General features: G+C 37.4%; 1 protein-coding gene across 2 annotated transcripts in view; it reads right to left on the bottom strand.

The window, feature by feature from the left end:
- Positions 1-16,714, bottom strand: part of PARL (presenilin associated rhomboid like) — a 41,863-nt gene that overhangs the window by 22,258 nt on the left and 2,891 nt on the right. The window contains exons 2-4 of one of the 2 annotated variants that reach the window (XM_074367051.1): positions 10,245-10,440; positions 9,635-9,775; positions 6,907-6,955 (exon numbers count right to left, since the gene is read on the bottom strand). In XM_074367051.1, the coding sequence (XP_074223152.1) occupies positions 6,907-6,955; positions 9,635-9,775; positions 10,245-10,440 (386 nt within the window). The remainder of the gene's footprint in view (positions 1-6,906; positions 6,956-9,634; positions 9,776-10,244; positions 10,441-16,714) is intronic. The other variant, XM_074367053.1, reaches the window with a different exon arrangement.

The following is a 16,714-nucleotide window of genomic DNA, read 5'->3' as shown; positions in this document are numbered from 1 at the left end:
GCTGTCTGGGATGATGAAAAAGTTCTGGAAATAGATAATGATGACAGCTGAACACTGTAAATACATTTAATGTCACTGAATCATACACTTAATGGCTAAAATGATAGATTTTATGTTATGTATAGTTTACCACAATAAAAAAGATACAAAAAGATAATTGTAGTTGCTGATTCATTAGAAAAAAAGACAGGCAATAAACAAACAGCATCCTCATACATTACCTAAGTAATGTAAAATGGTACAGCCACTTTAGAAAACAATTTGGCAATTCTTCAGAAAGAAAAAAATAGGGAAAACTGGATAGCCACACTCAAAAGAAAGAACTTGGACTCTCACCTGACACCATATACAAAAATTAACTAAAAATGGATTAGAGGCCTAAAGGTTAAGACCAAGAACTAGAACACTCCTAGAAGAAAACAAGGGGAAACCCTCATAAAATTGGACTTGGCAATGATTTCTTGGATGTGACACCAAAAACACAGACAAAAAGGCAAAGACAAATGGGACATCAAACCTAAAACCTTTTGTGCAAAGGACACAATCAACAGAGTGAATGGCAACCTACAAAATAGGAGAAAATATTTTCAAAGCATGTATCTGATAAAAAGGTTAATATCCAAAATATTTAAAGTCAAATAACCTTATTAAATGAGCAACAAAGTCAAATAACCTGATTAAAATGAGCAAAGAACTTGAATAGACATTTATCCAAAAATGATAATCAAATGGCCAACCAACATATGAAAAAATGCACAACATAACTTCACAGAGAAATGCAAATCAAAATCACATAATATGTCACCTCATACTCATTTGGATAACACCCATTTTAAAAAACCCTTAAGCAGTAAATACCAAGTGTTGGCAAGAATGCAGAGAAATCAGAGTCCTTGTACACTGTCAGTAGGATTGTAAAATAGTGTAAACGCTACGGAAAACAGTATGGAGCGTCCTCAAAAAAATTAAAAATAAAACTACCATATAGTTCAGCAATCCCACTTCTGGGGATATATCCAAAAGAACTGAAAGCAGAGTCACAAAGAGATTATTTGCATGCCCATATTCCTAGCAGAACTATTCATAATGCCAAGAGGTGGAAACGACCTGAATGTCCATTGATGAATAAACAAAATGTAGTATATACACATAACAGAATAAATTATTCAGCCTTAAAAAAGGAAGAAAATCCTGTCACATGTTACAACATGGATGAATCTTGAAGACATTATGGTAAGTCAAACAAGCCAGTCAAAAAAGACAAGTACTGTATGATTCCACTTATGAGGTATCTAAAATAGTCAGATTTATAGAAACAAAAAGTGGCATGATAGTCAACAGAGGTGCCAGGAGGAGAAAAGGGGAAATCGTATGATGGGTATAGAGCTTCAGTTTTAAAAGACAAAAAGAGTTCTGGAGATGTTTCATAACAATGTGAATACACTTTACTGAACTGGACACTTAAAAATGATTAAGATGGTACATTTTATGTTTCTTACCACAATCTTCAAAAAAGGTAAACAGACTACCATATGCCCCAACAATTAATACTCCTAGATACATTAGCAAGAGAAATGAAAACGTATGTCCACACAGAAACATGTGCATAAAAGTCCAGAGTGGCATTATCATAATATTAAGCCAAAAAGTGGGGGAAAAAATCCATCAACAGATGAATGAATAAACAAAATCTTATATAACTATATAATGAAATATTACTTAGCTGTAAAAAGAAATCCATATTGACACATTCCATGATAGGTGATCCTTTAAAACAATACACTAAGAGAAAGAAGCAGCCACAAAAGGCCTCATACTATGTGATTCCATTTTTGTGAAATGTCCACAACAGGCAAATACATAAAGAAAGAAAACAGATAAGTGGTTCTCTAGGCCTGAGAGGGTAGGGGAATGGGAATGGCTACAGGGTTTCTTTTGGGATAATGAAAACGTTCTGGGATTAGGCGATGATGACAGGTGCACAACCTTGTGAATATAATAAAAAGCCACTGAATTGTATACAGTTGACCCTTGAACAGCATGGATCCACTTATACACAGAATTTTTTTGTAGTAAATACTATGGTACTACACGAGCACAAGTTGGTTGAATTCACAAATGCAGAACTGTGGGTACAGAGTGCTAATCGTAAAGTTATAGGCAGATTTCAACTGTGTGTGGAAGGTCAGCATCCCTAACTGCTGTGTTGTTTAACGGTCAACTGTACTTTCAAATGATGAATTTTAGGATATATGAATTATACTTTTTTTTTTGTTTTTAAGGAAACAAACAAACAAAAAAGATACACTGATCTGGGGACACTGCTTGGGGTTCAGGGACCTCAATCTATTTTCCTCCTTAGCCAAGAAGGGGGGTACAAACTATTTTTCTCTTTTCCTAAAAAGACTATCCCAATTGAAGTCCAGTAGCTAAGTACAGCATCGCCTATGTTTCTGCGGTGGGTCAGTTCACCCCTCCACAGCTCCTCTATCTGAAGGAAGCTAGATCTGGCCAGTCCAGACACTGACAAGCACATACATCCACAGCAGCCAAAGAACTGAGCTCAAGCGGTCCCTACCTCAGGTTCCCTGGGAACCAGGACTACACGCACATGGATCATTTTGTTGGCCTCACACAGTGGCTATAATTTCTCTTCCTGGGAATTATCCAAAAAACAAGTTAAGGACTGGTGTCACAGCTTCCTGGAATGAGCAGGAAATCCAGAAAGACTATCCATCTTCCATCCTCCTACGGAAGCAAGACTCAAGACAACCTAAATATCCATTAATAGAAGACTTGTTACTTGTAGTATTCATTTGCATGGACTTCTACAATGCCATTAAAAAGAATGAGCCTGGGGTGCTAGTAATTTCCATTTCTTGATCTGAATGCTAGTTATATGGATGTGCTCAGTTTGTGAAAATTAGTTGTACATCTGACATACACATATCACACGTCAATAAAGTATTTTTAAGAAGCATACAACAGACTTACTTATACTGACAGGAAATATCCTTCAAAATATCAAATAAAAAAAAAGGTGTAGAGGAATGTGTATAACATGCCACCATTTGTGTTTAAACCATAGATAAATAGATATAGATGTAAATGCCCATATATAAATAGATGCTTTGGAAGAATACACCGGCAACTAAAAAGGCAATGGTTATGGGTATGAGGATAAAAGTCTACAGTTGAGAGAGATTTTTCACTGTATATATTCTTTAACACTATTTTAATCTGTTACCATGCACATTTTTTCATTTTACAATGACAAAGACTAATAACCCAAGTAGCCAAAAAGATCTCCACTTCTTCCCTGAGTGCCAGCCTCCTACCTTGGGAAATTTGCTGCAATCTGGGCTGTGAATCAGCACCCAGATACCTGGGATAAAGGAAGGTAGTGTGGTTTACCAGAAAGGTAAATTAGTGGTGGTTTGCTGTAGCAGAAAGTGAAAGGGTATTTTAAAAAGCATATTATTTGAACTAAGGAGTTTGTTTCCCATATACTTCCTTTTTAGCTGTGTGATCTCAGACAAGTTATTTAACCCCTCTAAGCCTCAGTTACCCCATGTGAACAATGAGGATACCACTAACAGTGCTCTTAAGATTAATAAAAGGATTAACAACAATATGTATGTTTGTAAAGTATCCAGCATAGTACTCGAAGCCTAGTTGGCACTCAAGCATTAGTTTTGTTATCCTTTCCCCAGAAATAACTAAAACTAAAGAATTAAACAAACAAACAAACAAACAAAAAACCTAATCCTTGTAGAGATAGAAATGCAAAGAAAAAAGAACAGACTTTAGACGTTGGGGCAAAAGGGTCAAGGGCCTGGGGTATAGCAGTGCCTGAGCTTTGGAGCTGACAATAGATACAAACTAGGAGAGTAACTGGGACACCGTCTTCTTGATCTTCTTCCCATCTTCATCCTCCCTGTCCCTCTCCTCATCAGATACAATAATTTGGCAGGTTCTCCCCCCTCAGTTTTACCTGAATCCCAATATAGTAAAGTCAGCATTCTGCTGACCTAACAGGAAAACATGACGTGTGCCTCACAAGTATCTCTAAAAGCTACAAAGGTAGAGGAAACACTCTTCTGGGGGGTTAAAAGCCCTGCAGACCAAGGCAATAGAACAGGAGACTAGCTAAAACGTACAAGCAACAGGGTCAAGTCTTCCTTTGATGAAGGCTACCTGATGTTCCCCCTTCATCCCACAAATACCAACTGAACTTATAAAAACTTTTTCATAGCAATGTGAAGTTTGGGGAGATATTTCTGTGTAACAATGAAGATTAAGACCAAAAAACAAATCAAAAAACCCTAAACCAAGGAAAAAAAAAAAAGATTAAGGAATTAAGACCAGTTCTCTGGCAGAGCTTGAAAACGTGATTCCCAGGGACAGTTTGAAACAGAAGAATCAAGAACTAGGGACTTCAAAACTGTTATCAGCTCCAAGTAAGGGAAGTTTTTCACCTCACCACTGGATACTACCTTAATAAAATAAATTATAGGTACCCCTTATGATCTGAACTGTTCTTACCCAAACCTAGGCACCAAAGAAATATGGATAAATTTGAAACATCCCTTACTACCTCAAGTTCAGGAACCAAATACATTTGGATAAAACATTTTGCTGTCTGGACTTGCTATAACCAAAATCTTGCCATCCAAATTCAAGAACACATTAGATTCAGATAGCAAGGAATCCTTTTATGAAATGTTTGGTGTAAAACTGAGAAATCTTTAACCTACTAAAGCTTTCATGCTGCCACTGTCTAGGTGTGAATACCAGTGAGCAAAGAGGCACACCGGTGAGCTTTGAAACTTTCTAGGTCAGTGGCCTCCTAAGGAATTAACAAGGTGTGGGGGGGTTTGTGTTTTGTGTATGTGTGTGTTTGTATTTTGAAAGAAAATACTCATAGAACATCTACAACCCAAGGAAAGGGAAGTGGTACAGAATGAATCTGTGACCCTATAAATCTATCCTCAAAGTCAGGAGCTGAGCCAACCTCACTTAGTGTCAGCCTAAGGGAAGCAATAGGGAGAGCTCAACCAGGTCCGCTGAACAAACTGGCATCTCTGAAAAGAGACAAGACATAACTAAAGCACAAGTTCATTAGCCACAGAAATCCAAGCATCATTAACAAGTATTGTGAAGCTAGAGTCACTGCTACCAGAATAATTATTTTCTAAAAGAGGAATCTGAGATGACACTGAACAGATCAAAGAGCATCTCCTCAGCCTCTATAGGTCACTTAGATAACCTGACAATAAGTATTTAGGATCTTTAGCGTGACCACTCACACTTACGTGGTTCAAAGTATTCTACACTCAAGCTGCTAATTAGATCACAACGTCATTTAAGAAAAAGAATTCTGATTTTTATTTATCTCCAAATTACCAACTTCTCTAAATAAACTACTTACTGGCATGAAAAGGTTTTAAATTCTGATCCCAGGTTTCCTCAAATGTTAAATGACAAAACCTTTCCCATCTTCAAAGAACACTAGGTATCAACTAATTGTGAGATACTTTGAAAATACCAAAGGAAATCAAAACTTTGCTACCCTAAGGAAATGCTGTTAATTTTCAAAACAAGCAAAGAAACAAACAAACAAACCCATTAATTCCAATGAAAATGTATGTGTTGTTACAGAGCTATCTTTGAAATTACGTTTTTATTTTAAAAAAGACCCCCAAAAATGAAATTATCCTAATTATCAAGACCTCACTGACTAATCAATTCTACAGTATGACAATATACTTTGAAAAAAATATCATCTTTTGATTCAACATCCCATTAACATTCATTTACCCACTAGATTTTAACTGAATACTTTTATATGTGCCAGATATGTCCCAGGAGCTATAACAAAATGAAAAATCTCATCACTGTCCTCAAAGATGCTTTATGTACAAATACATAAGGCAAGTTGTGTTATAATGATTAAACAGTAGAATGAGTTCAGAAAAAAGAAAGCACTTCCTGCAGGAAGCAATGTCTAAGCCATACGCTTGAAGACTGGATTAGGTTCCACCAAGGGGTCAGAAAATTAAACCTTCCAGACATAGGAAATAGTCTGAATAAAGAAAGATAAGCACCTTTTCTCCACTTAAATAGATACGGAAAATTAAGAACACCATTAAGTCTAAACATATTTGAGAAAAAGCATTATTCTGCTATTTCTCTGGGAAGATATTTTTCCCCATCTGCACAACTGTTAAAGAACTATACAAATGCATTTCCCCAAATTTCTCAAATAACTAAATCCATACAATATTGTACAAGCGATACCTTGAAGAGCCAGATCTGTCTTCCATAAAAATTAACAAAAAATAAAAATAAAATTATCACGGTGATATACATGTTATGCTTACATTTAAAGAGAATTCTATAAACAGCATGGTGTACAAAAGAGAAAATAGGCTTTAGGATGAGACAGATCTGGGTTCTCAAAGTCAGCTCTCTTACTAGCAGTGTGAGCCTCAAAAAGTTCCTTCTCTGAAAGTCGGTTTCCTTATCTGCAAAAAGGGAGATATCTACCCTATACACAACCCTGTGACATAGGAAGAGAATACGTATAAAGCATGCTGCATAAAGAAGGTACTTAATCAATGCCTCCTTTAGTTACTTTAATGGGAAAATAGTACTCACTCATAACCTATTTCACAAGCTAGCATTTTACAGCATCTAGATCAAAATTAGAAAACAGCTGACTCAGAGCCTCATGTACACCTTTATGCCACGCTGCTTTCAAACTAACGCATTAGCCTGAAGGTACAGAAACTTCTTCTAAACCACTGATGAGCATGGTACAAAAGCCATTGACTGTGACATACTGTACCTTTTGGTTTGATTTCTCTTCCCTTGAATGGCTAAAACGTGTAAGCTAACACAAACCTGTCACAGTCCGCTGGCCATCACTTAGGTTATTCCACCACTTGTTAATCTAAAACAGAAAGAAAACTGCACATGAGTATACTTTCAGGCTAGGTAAATGAGAAACCACAAAGAAAAGCTTTGTGCATAAATGAGTCTTCATTTTTAAAAATCTACTGAACAACAGACGCAACAAATAGGTGGTAGAATGGAAAGCGCACGCGTTTTACAGCCAGACAGCCCGCATTCTCTACCCAGAGCCACTGATCAGCTCTGTGACCTCAGACCAATTACTTCTAAACTTCAGTTTCCTGTTATGTAAAATGGAGATAGTAACAGATACCTAGCAGTACCACTGTGGAATATCAATAAAGTAATGCTCCTAGCACACTATCAGATATAGATAGGTATCAAGGAAGTGATTCTTTACCAAGGCCCAATCTAGTTTTAAAATTCCAACCGAGAATATTCTCCACTAAAATTGCTTTTTTTTTTTTGAAGGTGTAGTAACAGTACTGAGGTTTACAAAAAGAGAAAAGTTCAATATTTCAGGGACACACACTGAAATTTTTATACATGAAATATGCCTAGAATTTGCTTTATAGTGATCAGTGGTGGGGAGGGAAAGGAAAGGGGACTAGATGAAATAAAGTTGGCTATGTATCGATAATCGTTGATTTTGGACTACAGGGGTTCACTATACTATTCTCTTTACTCTTTTTACTTTACTTTAGAAATTTTCTATGACTAAAGTTCTTTTAATTAAAAAAGCTATGTTTTAACTATGAAACTGAACCAGACTTTGTATACTAATATAGAAAGAAATCTAAGATTTAAAAAAAAGTTACAGATCCATATGTATATTGATCCATATACAATGAATGATTTCATTCTTGTAATTCAGTTGACCCTTGAACAGGGGTTTGAACTGTACCAGTCCACTTATACACAGATATTTTTCCAATAAATAGGTATCACAGTATACTGCACCATCTGCAGTTGGTGGAATCCACAGATGTGGAGGGACAGCTGTAAAGTTATATACATGTTTGCCACTGCACAGAGGGTCAGTGCCCAAACCCCTGCGTTGTTCAAGGATCAGTGTATGAACTCTCAGACCTTACTCACTTCACGTGTAGTAGTGTGGCAAGGGTTCCCAGAACTTTCACTTCCCATGTTATATTTGTGTTATTTCAGTTTTCTTTAAATTAACATGGATTTTATATTTTATAACCTATCATTTAACTGTTTTAAACAAATCCATTATTGGATGAAGGTTATGTATACTGCTTGTGTCATTTTCACCATTCCAAGGAACAATTTGGGTATCACAGTGCAGGTATGCTGGAAACCTGCAGCTTTCTAAGGGATTCAGGCTTATGGAATAAGTCAGTATTACTATCTTCTCAAACAGATTGTACTGGATAAAAATTACCGCTAATTATTGCAGTTTTTACCTGCAAATATCGCAGCCATTGTTCTTCTGACATAAAGCCTCTCTAGAACAGGTAGAGCTCATTTTCTTGTGTCTATGGGGAAACAAGGAGGAATGAATCCTTCTCCCTACTTAGAGGAACCTTCAACCAACATTAGGAAAAAGAAAACCCAAAGCTGCCCTCTCAAGCTCTCACTGGCCAGGATTAAGTTCCTAGGAAGGAGAAAAATAAAAAGGATATCAACTCTCCAAATTGGAGAGACAGTGTGTCATAAAGAAAAAAAACATGGAGGTGCTTGAAAAACAAATGGACCTGGATCCCAAATTAGCCTATGGCCTCAGTGCTAAGTATTGCCAAATGAAATAAAATATGTTTTATCTAAAAGGCAATATTGTTTGCAGATACTAACTACTATATTTAAAATAGATATACAAATTTCTTATGTATAGTGTAGGGAAATATATTCAATATCTTGTAGTAACCTATAGTGAAAAAGAATATGAAAACAAATATATGTATGTATGTGTATGAGTGACACATTATGCTGTACACCAGAAATTGACAGGACACTGTAAACTAACTACATTTAAATAATAATAAATTAAAATAAAAGGCAGTATTGTAAGAAAATCAGAAGGCCATATGAAGTAATAAAAAGTGCGAAGGGTACACTCAAGTGATAGAGGTCCTGGGTTCAATCCCTAGTACCTTCTCTAAAAATAGATAAACCTAATTACCTCCCCCTGCCCTGCCAAAATAAAAATAAATACAATAATAAATATTTTTCTAAAAAGTAATGAAAAGCTTTATATTTGTACTCTTTCTTGCATCTGCATCCCCTGAGCACAGTTAAAACACTCAACAGAGAGTATTTACCAAAGGTATGTAAACATGTCACTGAGAAGCTTTATACAATCCACACAGTATCTCTACCCCTTGGGCTTAAGTATCTTGAAACACTCCCTGTGATTCTAATATGTACTCTAAACTAATTCATCCAGATGATGCAAGTAAAATACTGGCCCTAACTAGGGCTGGAAGAGGCTCTAACACATTAATTTTGACAACTATCTGTAGTGATTCTTGACACATGTGGGTAAAAGGACAAACTTCTTTGAACACTGTAGAGAACAGCACTGCCAGACAATATAAAAATTTAATACACTGCAATGAAATAATTCTAAAGAAGTATACTAAGTGCAATGACTTCACATCTTCTGGTAATGATGCCATTAACTGAAAACACTTCATAAATAACCAGACTTCAAAAACTAATCAACTAGAGCAAAAAAAAAAGCCATGTTTATCTTTACCTCCTTTCTGAAGTCTCCTTCCTTTTGTGGTCTTATGCTATCCAACCAATCAGCTTTTATACCATCAAAATAACTCTGGACCCTGGATTTCAGTGATTCATACTGCCAAATAGCAGCTGATCCAAATGCACATCCTGTAAACTACATAAAACAAACATATTACAAAATAAATTTAAAAGAGAAATAGATCTATACATAGTTCCAAGGACAATATTTCATTTTCACTGCTTTTTACAAACCAACAGAAGGAACATCTAGCACAGTGAAACCTATTAAATGAAAAGAACATTTAATTGTTTCCCATTTTATTAACTTCACAGTACCCTGGGGCCTGTTAACAGAACTTCTCCAATAAAATTCAGAATACCAACTTAGTATCACTTGCAATGTTATACCAAATAAGAGGCCCATGAGTTTTTTCTCCAGGGCTTACATAACTGAACCATCTCTAATAGCAATTATAAATTCATGTTATCTTACAATCATGACCCCAGATCATTTTGATTCTCCTTCCACTGACTTGACTTTAAGGGAACCCAAATAGAATAAACAATATGTTAACACTGCACCTGCAGCAAGGTAGGTAACTTCTAGTGATGTGAGCTCTTACCCCAACAGTAAAAAACAAAGGCTTTATAAGAGTCCTTATAGGATAGGGAGAAGGATAAAAGACTGTTTCTTCTACAGGAGGAATCAAAGCACTTCTCTTGTACGATTCACTACTTGTTCCTGTATCTGATCTTCGAGGTTCAACTTTCCTGGGTGCTTTTCTGAATCCACATTTTTGCTGAATAAAAAAGTTAAACCTACAGGGGAAAATAAGAGATTAGAACAGAGCTGCATCTTGCAAACACCAACCTCTATGAGACTCCCCACTTGAGCTACATCATCACCATTTCAGTTAGTCTCATGCTGTAGCCCTGAAGAAGCCAAAACTCCTACTCTCAGATAGGACTCAGTCAAAACAAAGAAGTGTGCCCTTCTGGAAAAGGAGACACACAAACCACAGCAACTTTAGAGGGAACTTGTTTGGGTCGTGACTATGTATCAATCAACAAAATAATCTGCAGCCATCCTCAACACAGTTTGCAATCCTGTAAAACGCTGAAGAACCACAAACTGTGGTTTGAATTAGCACAGAATGGCTTTGTTATCTTGTTTGAAGTTTGGTCAAATTTCAGAACAAACATTTAAATCAAATAATGATTTCCTTTTATAAGTTCTGACCATTGCAAATTGGTGGATTTTCCCCCATCTTGCCCCTTATTTCCAGTTTGGGGGACACCCACCAAATGTTCTATAAAGGGTCCTTATAGCTTGACCTCCTCGAAACATCTGACACTACCAATCACACCTGTCAGCGCCTGTACAGTAAGACTGTACTCTCTGCTTTTCAAACTCACTTTCCTGATGGCTTCCCTGTCTCTCCTGTCCTGATATCCTGATAGATAAGCTTAAAGACTCCAGTAGTTCCCATTCTCCATTCAAAATGAACCCATATAAATTTGTAAAGCATTTTTTTTCTTTTGCAAAATAGTAACTTCCCCCAGGTGACCATGTAGAGGGCTCTGCCTGTTTGTTCTCATTGTACTCTATACTATCCTTCTAGACTCATAAAGTTCCTTGAAAGCAGAAATCAGACAGGTGTTCTCATCTTTGTAATCCAGCCCCTGAAACACTGTTTAAATAAAAGAAAAAATTTATTTCTGTGGCCTGAATGACTTCTAAGCAAGTAAATGATTCAAATATACGTCTTTAGTCCCAGCCTTAATTTTCTTCTGTTTTCAACTATACATTGAATACTTCCTCTTGGATATGCCCCCATTACTTTAAAACCAATATATTCAAAAGGGAACTCATCCTCCTCTACAAACAGCTCCATTTTCTGACTTCCTTATTCTTTCTGTGGGACCACAGTTCTCTTAATCACTAAGGTTAAAAATCTAGATGTCATCATGGAGTTCTCTCTCTCCTTAATTCTTACCATCTATAACAACCAACTCTGTCAAATATTTTTTTCATTCCTAGTCTAACCCCTTACCTTATGCCTAGATTACACCAACAATGGACTTAACTTCAAACATTTTGTTTTAACATGTTGCATGTTCTTTTTTTCCCCATATCACTTTTCTGCAAACATTCAATACTTCCTCAAATGCCCTCTTAGAGGGCCAACAGTCTCTCCTTAATTCCAACACAATTCCTTAGCTCATCCCTTCTGGCCAGGAATACTCCACCACTGCCTGACAGATCTCATCATCCTTTCTAGCCCAGTCCCACCACTTTAAGCGACAGCTGCACAGGTGTACATATTTGTCAGAATTAATGGGCTGTACACTTAATACTTAGACATTTTACTATATGTAACTTATATTACAATAAAGTATCTTTAGCATTGGTATAACACCCAGGTGATATCTAGAAGGCATTTGAAAACAATCGAAATTCAGAAAAATGGTATAGCTATTAATACTGCTATTACTTGCCTAGAATGCTCTTTCAGTCAACACTCTGAGTCCATGTCAGGGTTCAACTTCTCAGACATCACACGGGGAGGACGGATGATGGTGATAAAGTAATTTTCCTTGAAATTTTGAATAATCCACAATTTATACCTCCAAATAAATGCTACCCTTTTCAATGAAATCTATTTTGGAAAGCAAAGCACTTATTCAAACTAAATAGCTCTGAACTCCCTTCAGAGCTTGTTACCAGTCTTTTGAATATCTGTTAGCAAATACTGTTGAAGAGCTAATCCCAAATCTATTTCTGTTGCCTGCTTTTCCTGCAGAGGCTAGGAAAGATAAACATCTTAACTTTTCTGGCCCCTCCTATGGCTCAGGGAAGCCACAGCACAGAGTTCTGACAAAATGAGACTTGAAAAAATTTTAGAAGCCTCTTGGAAAGTTTTTGCTTATCTGATAAAAGTGGAGGTATCACTAATTCCACACCCTTCCCACCTTCTTTTTGCCTTAAAAAAGGAAGTAATGCCGAGAGCTGGGGCAGTCATCTTGAATGCCAAGAGAAAGGCCAAGGTACTCAGATACTAACCTTGACATTTTTTGAACCACTAAGCAAAGACAGTAGCTACCTACTTCCAAGTATCTTATGCTCGATAAATACACCCTCTCATTTATTTAACCAACAATAAATTAATTTACAGCCAAAGGCATTCCTAACTGATAACACTTTTAAAGTGGCAGATGTTAATCCTTTGCAATTAGATTTGGTTTTTATCAAACATTCTGAATTTACAGCTAGGTCTAGTAAATAAAATAACAATTAATACCATTTGGAGCCCAAAACCAAAGATGTAACAATGTAATGGGAATATGTTTCCTTTAAATGTTTCCTTGTAAAGAGTTACAAGTTTTAACCCAGTGTTGGTTTCTGGCATTTTTTTTTCTTTTTAGACCAAGAAATATGAAGGAAGTGATTCCTTTATATTTCCAACAGCTTAACACTACAGGATATGTACTCAATAGATTCTAATGAAAGACTGTTTCTTCTATAGCTCATCAACTCATTTAAAATTCCGAAGCTCAATGCTTGAAAAAGGAATACAAATAAACCAGGCTGGGAATATATATTTGAAGCAGAATAATACTTACACTGAGAATCTCAACAGAAGTGTAGGGCTGAGGACACCAAGAACATGTTATACACATTGGCCCCAGAGTTAAGTTCAGATGCAGAATATATATGTTAAGAGTATACATATATATTAGGAATTGCAGAACTTGTTGGATAGAATTCAGTACTGTGTCTTGGCTCACTGAACATCTATTCCGATTACCTGGGGTACATTCACATGCTGCAGGGACTAGAAAGCTAAAAACTATTTCCCGGGTATCCTTTTGGTTCTAGATGTGATCAGGGCTTGTTAATCAGACATATCAGCACAATACCTGAAGTCAGAACTGAGCTTAGTGAGAAGGTGGGACACGAGGCATCAATTTTGCTAGTGAAAATAACGGTGGAGGCAGCACAGCACTCACTTGGGTCAGTAGATCCTGATCTGGCAGCAGCTTCCCCAGTTGTCTCACATACTACTATGTAACAAATGCCCCCAAACTTAGTTGCCCTAAAACCATAATTTATTATTTCTCATGATTCTGTAAGTTAGCTGCCCTCAGCTGGGCAGGTCTTACCTCGGGTCACTCATGCAGCCAGTCATTTGGCTGCTCAACTGGAAGTGGAGAGTCTATGATGGTCTTACAACAATATCCAGAGCCTCAGTACTGGTTGCCAGCTGGCCCTCTCGCCAGATAGCTTCTCAGTAATATCTAGTCTAGCAGGGGCTTCTACAGTGGCCATGGGAGTGTTCCAAGAGAAAAAAGGCTAAGGCTGCAAGGCCTCTTGACACCCAGACTCTGAAACCGTACACACTACTTCTGCACATGCTACTGGTCAAACCAAGTCACAAGGCCAACTCCATTTCAAGGAATAGGGAAACAGATTCCAGCTCTGGATGAGAGGAGCTGCAAATTGTGGCCATGTTTTTTTTATCTACCACATTAGCTGTGGCAAAGGGAGTTATGACTCCAAAAGCTTAGTCTGGAACAGCAATTCTCAATGCTGGCTCCTGAAGAGTAGCAGAATATGCCAGCCTGAAACATCCCTTTGGCATAGGGATTATTTTGAGCTGAAGGCAACTGAGAAGCAGTAGATATAAGAAAATCTCTCTGCCCTGCTCCATCTGCCTAAAAGCAGTATATACACTTACAAAGGTGTACCTGCTCTCCCCTCTCTACCAGGAAGAACAGAAGTTAATCAGGAGACAACGCTAGACCCTTATGAGCCCAGAGAAAGTACCAGAGGAATCTACATAACAAACTTTACTAACTAGTGCTGATCTTCCATCAGTTCCCTCATACATGACCTTCCCACAATTTGCTGCTCTAGAAACTTAAAGTCCTCTTCCTTTGTCTTGTCATTTCTCTAAAACTTTGTTGTTCTTTTGTTAAACTGCTATATAAGCCCAAGTTCTCAAACATCCCTCTGGGTTACTCACCACTGGGTCCGCCCATGTGTGTTCATAAACTTGTTTGTTTTCCTCCTACTGATCTGTGTTTTGTTAGTCTAACTGACAAGGCCCCTCCAGCCAATGAACCTAAGCTTGGTAAACGGAAAACAACCTTTCCTTTCCTATACTACACATTAGAATTGCCTGGTGAGCTCTTAACAAACTATACCATGGCTCCACAATGAGTCAATTAAATTAGAATGTCCATGGGTAGGACTAAAGCATCGGTTTACAAGCTCCCCAGGTGACTCACGTGCAGGAGGGTTGAGATTTATCCCAGGTGTGGGTGGAACACATTGTCTATATACATTTCACCTGGGGATCTTGTTAAACTAAGCTTCTAACTCAGTAGGTTTGGGGTGGGTAAGTCTGAAAGTCCGCATTTCTAAACCATTTCTAAAATTAAAGACTGACAAACTCTGGCCTGCAGACTGAATTTGGCCCTCCAGCTTAAGGATACTTTTTGCATTTTTAAAGAGTTGTTTAAAAGAGTATCTGACAGAGACCTATATAGCCCTATTCTCCATCTAGCCTTTTACAAAATAAGTTTGGCAAACCCTGTCCTAAACTGCTGGTTCATGAACTACTTTGAATAGTAAGGAGCTAAAACCTATTCTCCCAATCTTCCAACAACATTTCTACTTAAATTACAATGGTTATCTACAGGTTAATCCAATCCAACTAGGATTCAAAAAATAGAATTTGTTAAAAAACAAAGAGTTCCAATACAAAAGTTTCACTAGGACTGACAGTGAGCATTTCTGGCTCATTCCCAGCATCCACGTCCTCCTCCCTCTCCTAAGAGCACCCTGGAGTTTCCAGCCATTTGGTTTGGAGAGACACATCAAGCGACTACTGACAGGCTTAAGCCAACCTACACAATCCATCCCCTGGCAACTTTCAAGGGGTTCGAAGATGGACACGTGTCCCAAGTCAGGCCAATAGTTCAGTGAAATTCAATTTCAAGGTTTTATTTGTAATATTGGGAAAGAGAATTTCTTCTGCTGGATTTGAACCTAGAAGTATACAGAATCAAGAGATGCTGACAGCCATCTTACAACAATGAGGAGATCGCATACTGAGAGAATAAAGCCAACATTTAGGAAGCAGAACCAAGTAATGGAAAATGGAGTCCTGGTGACAAACTGGAACACGAGACCTGGCCTCACAAGAAGCTAGTCCCACCTCTCAACTTTTTAATAGCCTAAGACAGTAAATTTCCATATTTGCTTAGGTCAGTTAAGAACTGGGTTTTCTGTTGGTACAAGGATGCTTTTAGATGTAATAAGTACTTCATCACACATTATATGACAAAGTACATTCTCTGTCCTTGGGGAGATGTTAGGTAGTTCAGACAGAAATGAGCACTGGGCAGGGGGGAGAGGAAGGGGAAAGGAACAACCCAGAAAATGGCAGTGTGTCTGCATTCAGGAAAAGACTCCAGAAATTTTTATTTTTTCTAAATGAGGGCCAGAAAAAGAAGCCAGTTAAAAATCAAAGCGCTGCAGATGCACATGGGAGGGGTACCTGGTATAGCCTGACCCAATGAACCTGCCCAAAAGGGGATGGACATGCCAGAGTGCAGGGAACCTGAGTTGTCAATCAATCAATCATGAAACCAGGATATAAAAACAGGAAAAATAAAGGAAAGGCGCCGTTTTTCCTCTCTTGGATTGGCCCGCTCCCAATTCTCGGGAGTGTACTTTCACTATATTTTTACTTCACTAATAAAAATTTTGCTTATATCACGCTTTTTGTCTCTCGTCAAAAATTCTTTTTTTTCCTGGTGACTAAGAACTGAGGTAATTCTTATTTCCCTTTTCCCGGTAACAGAACTTTCATGTTTCTTAAAATGCAAAACCAACCAGGGAAAGCAAGATAAATGTCTTTAATTGCAAATGTTTGAGATCATATTTAAAGGTTTAGGTTTTTAAGCTCTAACTGTTCAGATGGTTATGTAAGTTGGAAAAATAAAAGACCTGAAATAAGTTTGGAAAACAAAGTGAAACAACACAATAAAATGAATGGGGGGGTGGGATGGGAGAAGGTCACTA

Source organism: Camelus bactrianus, chromosome 1, assembly GCF_048773025.1.
Source record: "Camelus bactrianus isolate YW-2024 breed Bactrian camel chromosome 1, ASM4877302v1, whole genome shotgun sequence".
In the NCBI taxonomy this organism is placed as follows: Eukaryota; Metazoa; Chordata; class Mammalia; order Artiodactyla; family Camelidae; genus Camelus; species Camelus bactrianus.
The sequence above is the reverse complement of the archived record's forward strand: the minus strand, read 5'-3'. Positions and strand labels throughout refer to the sequence as shown.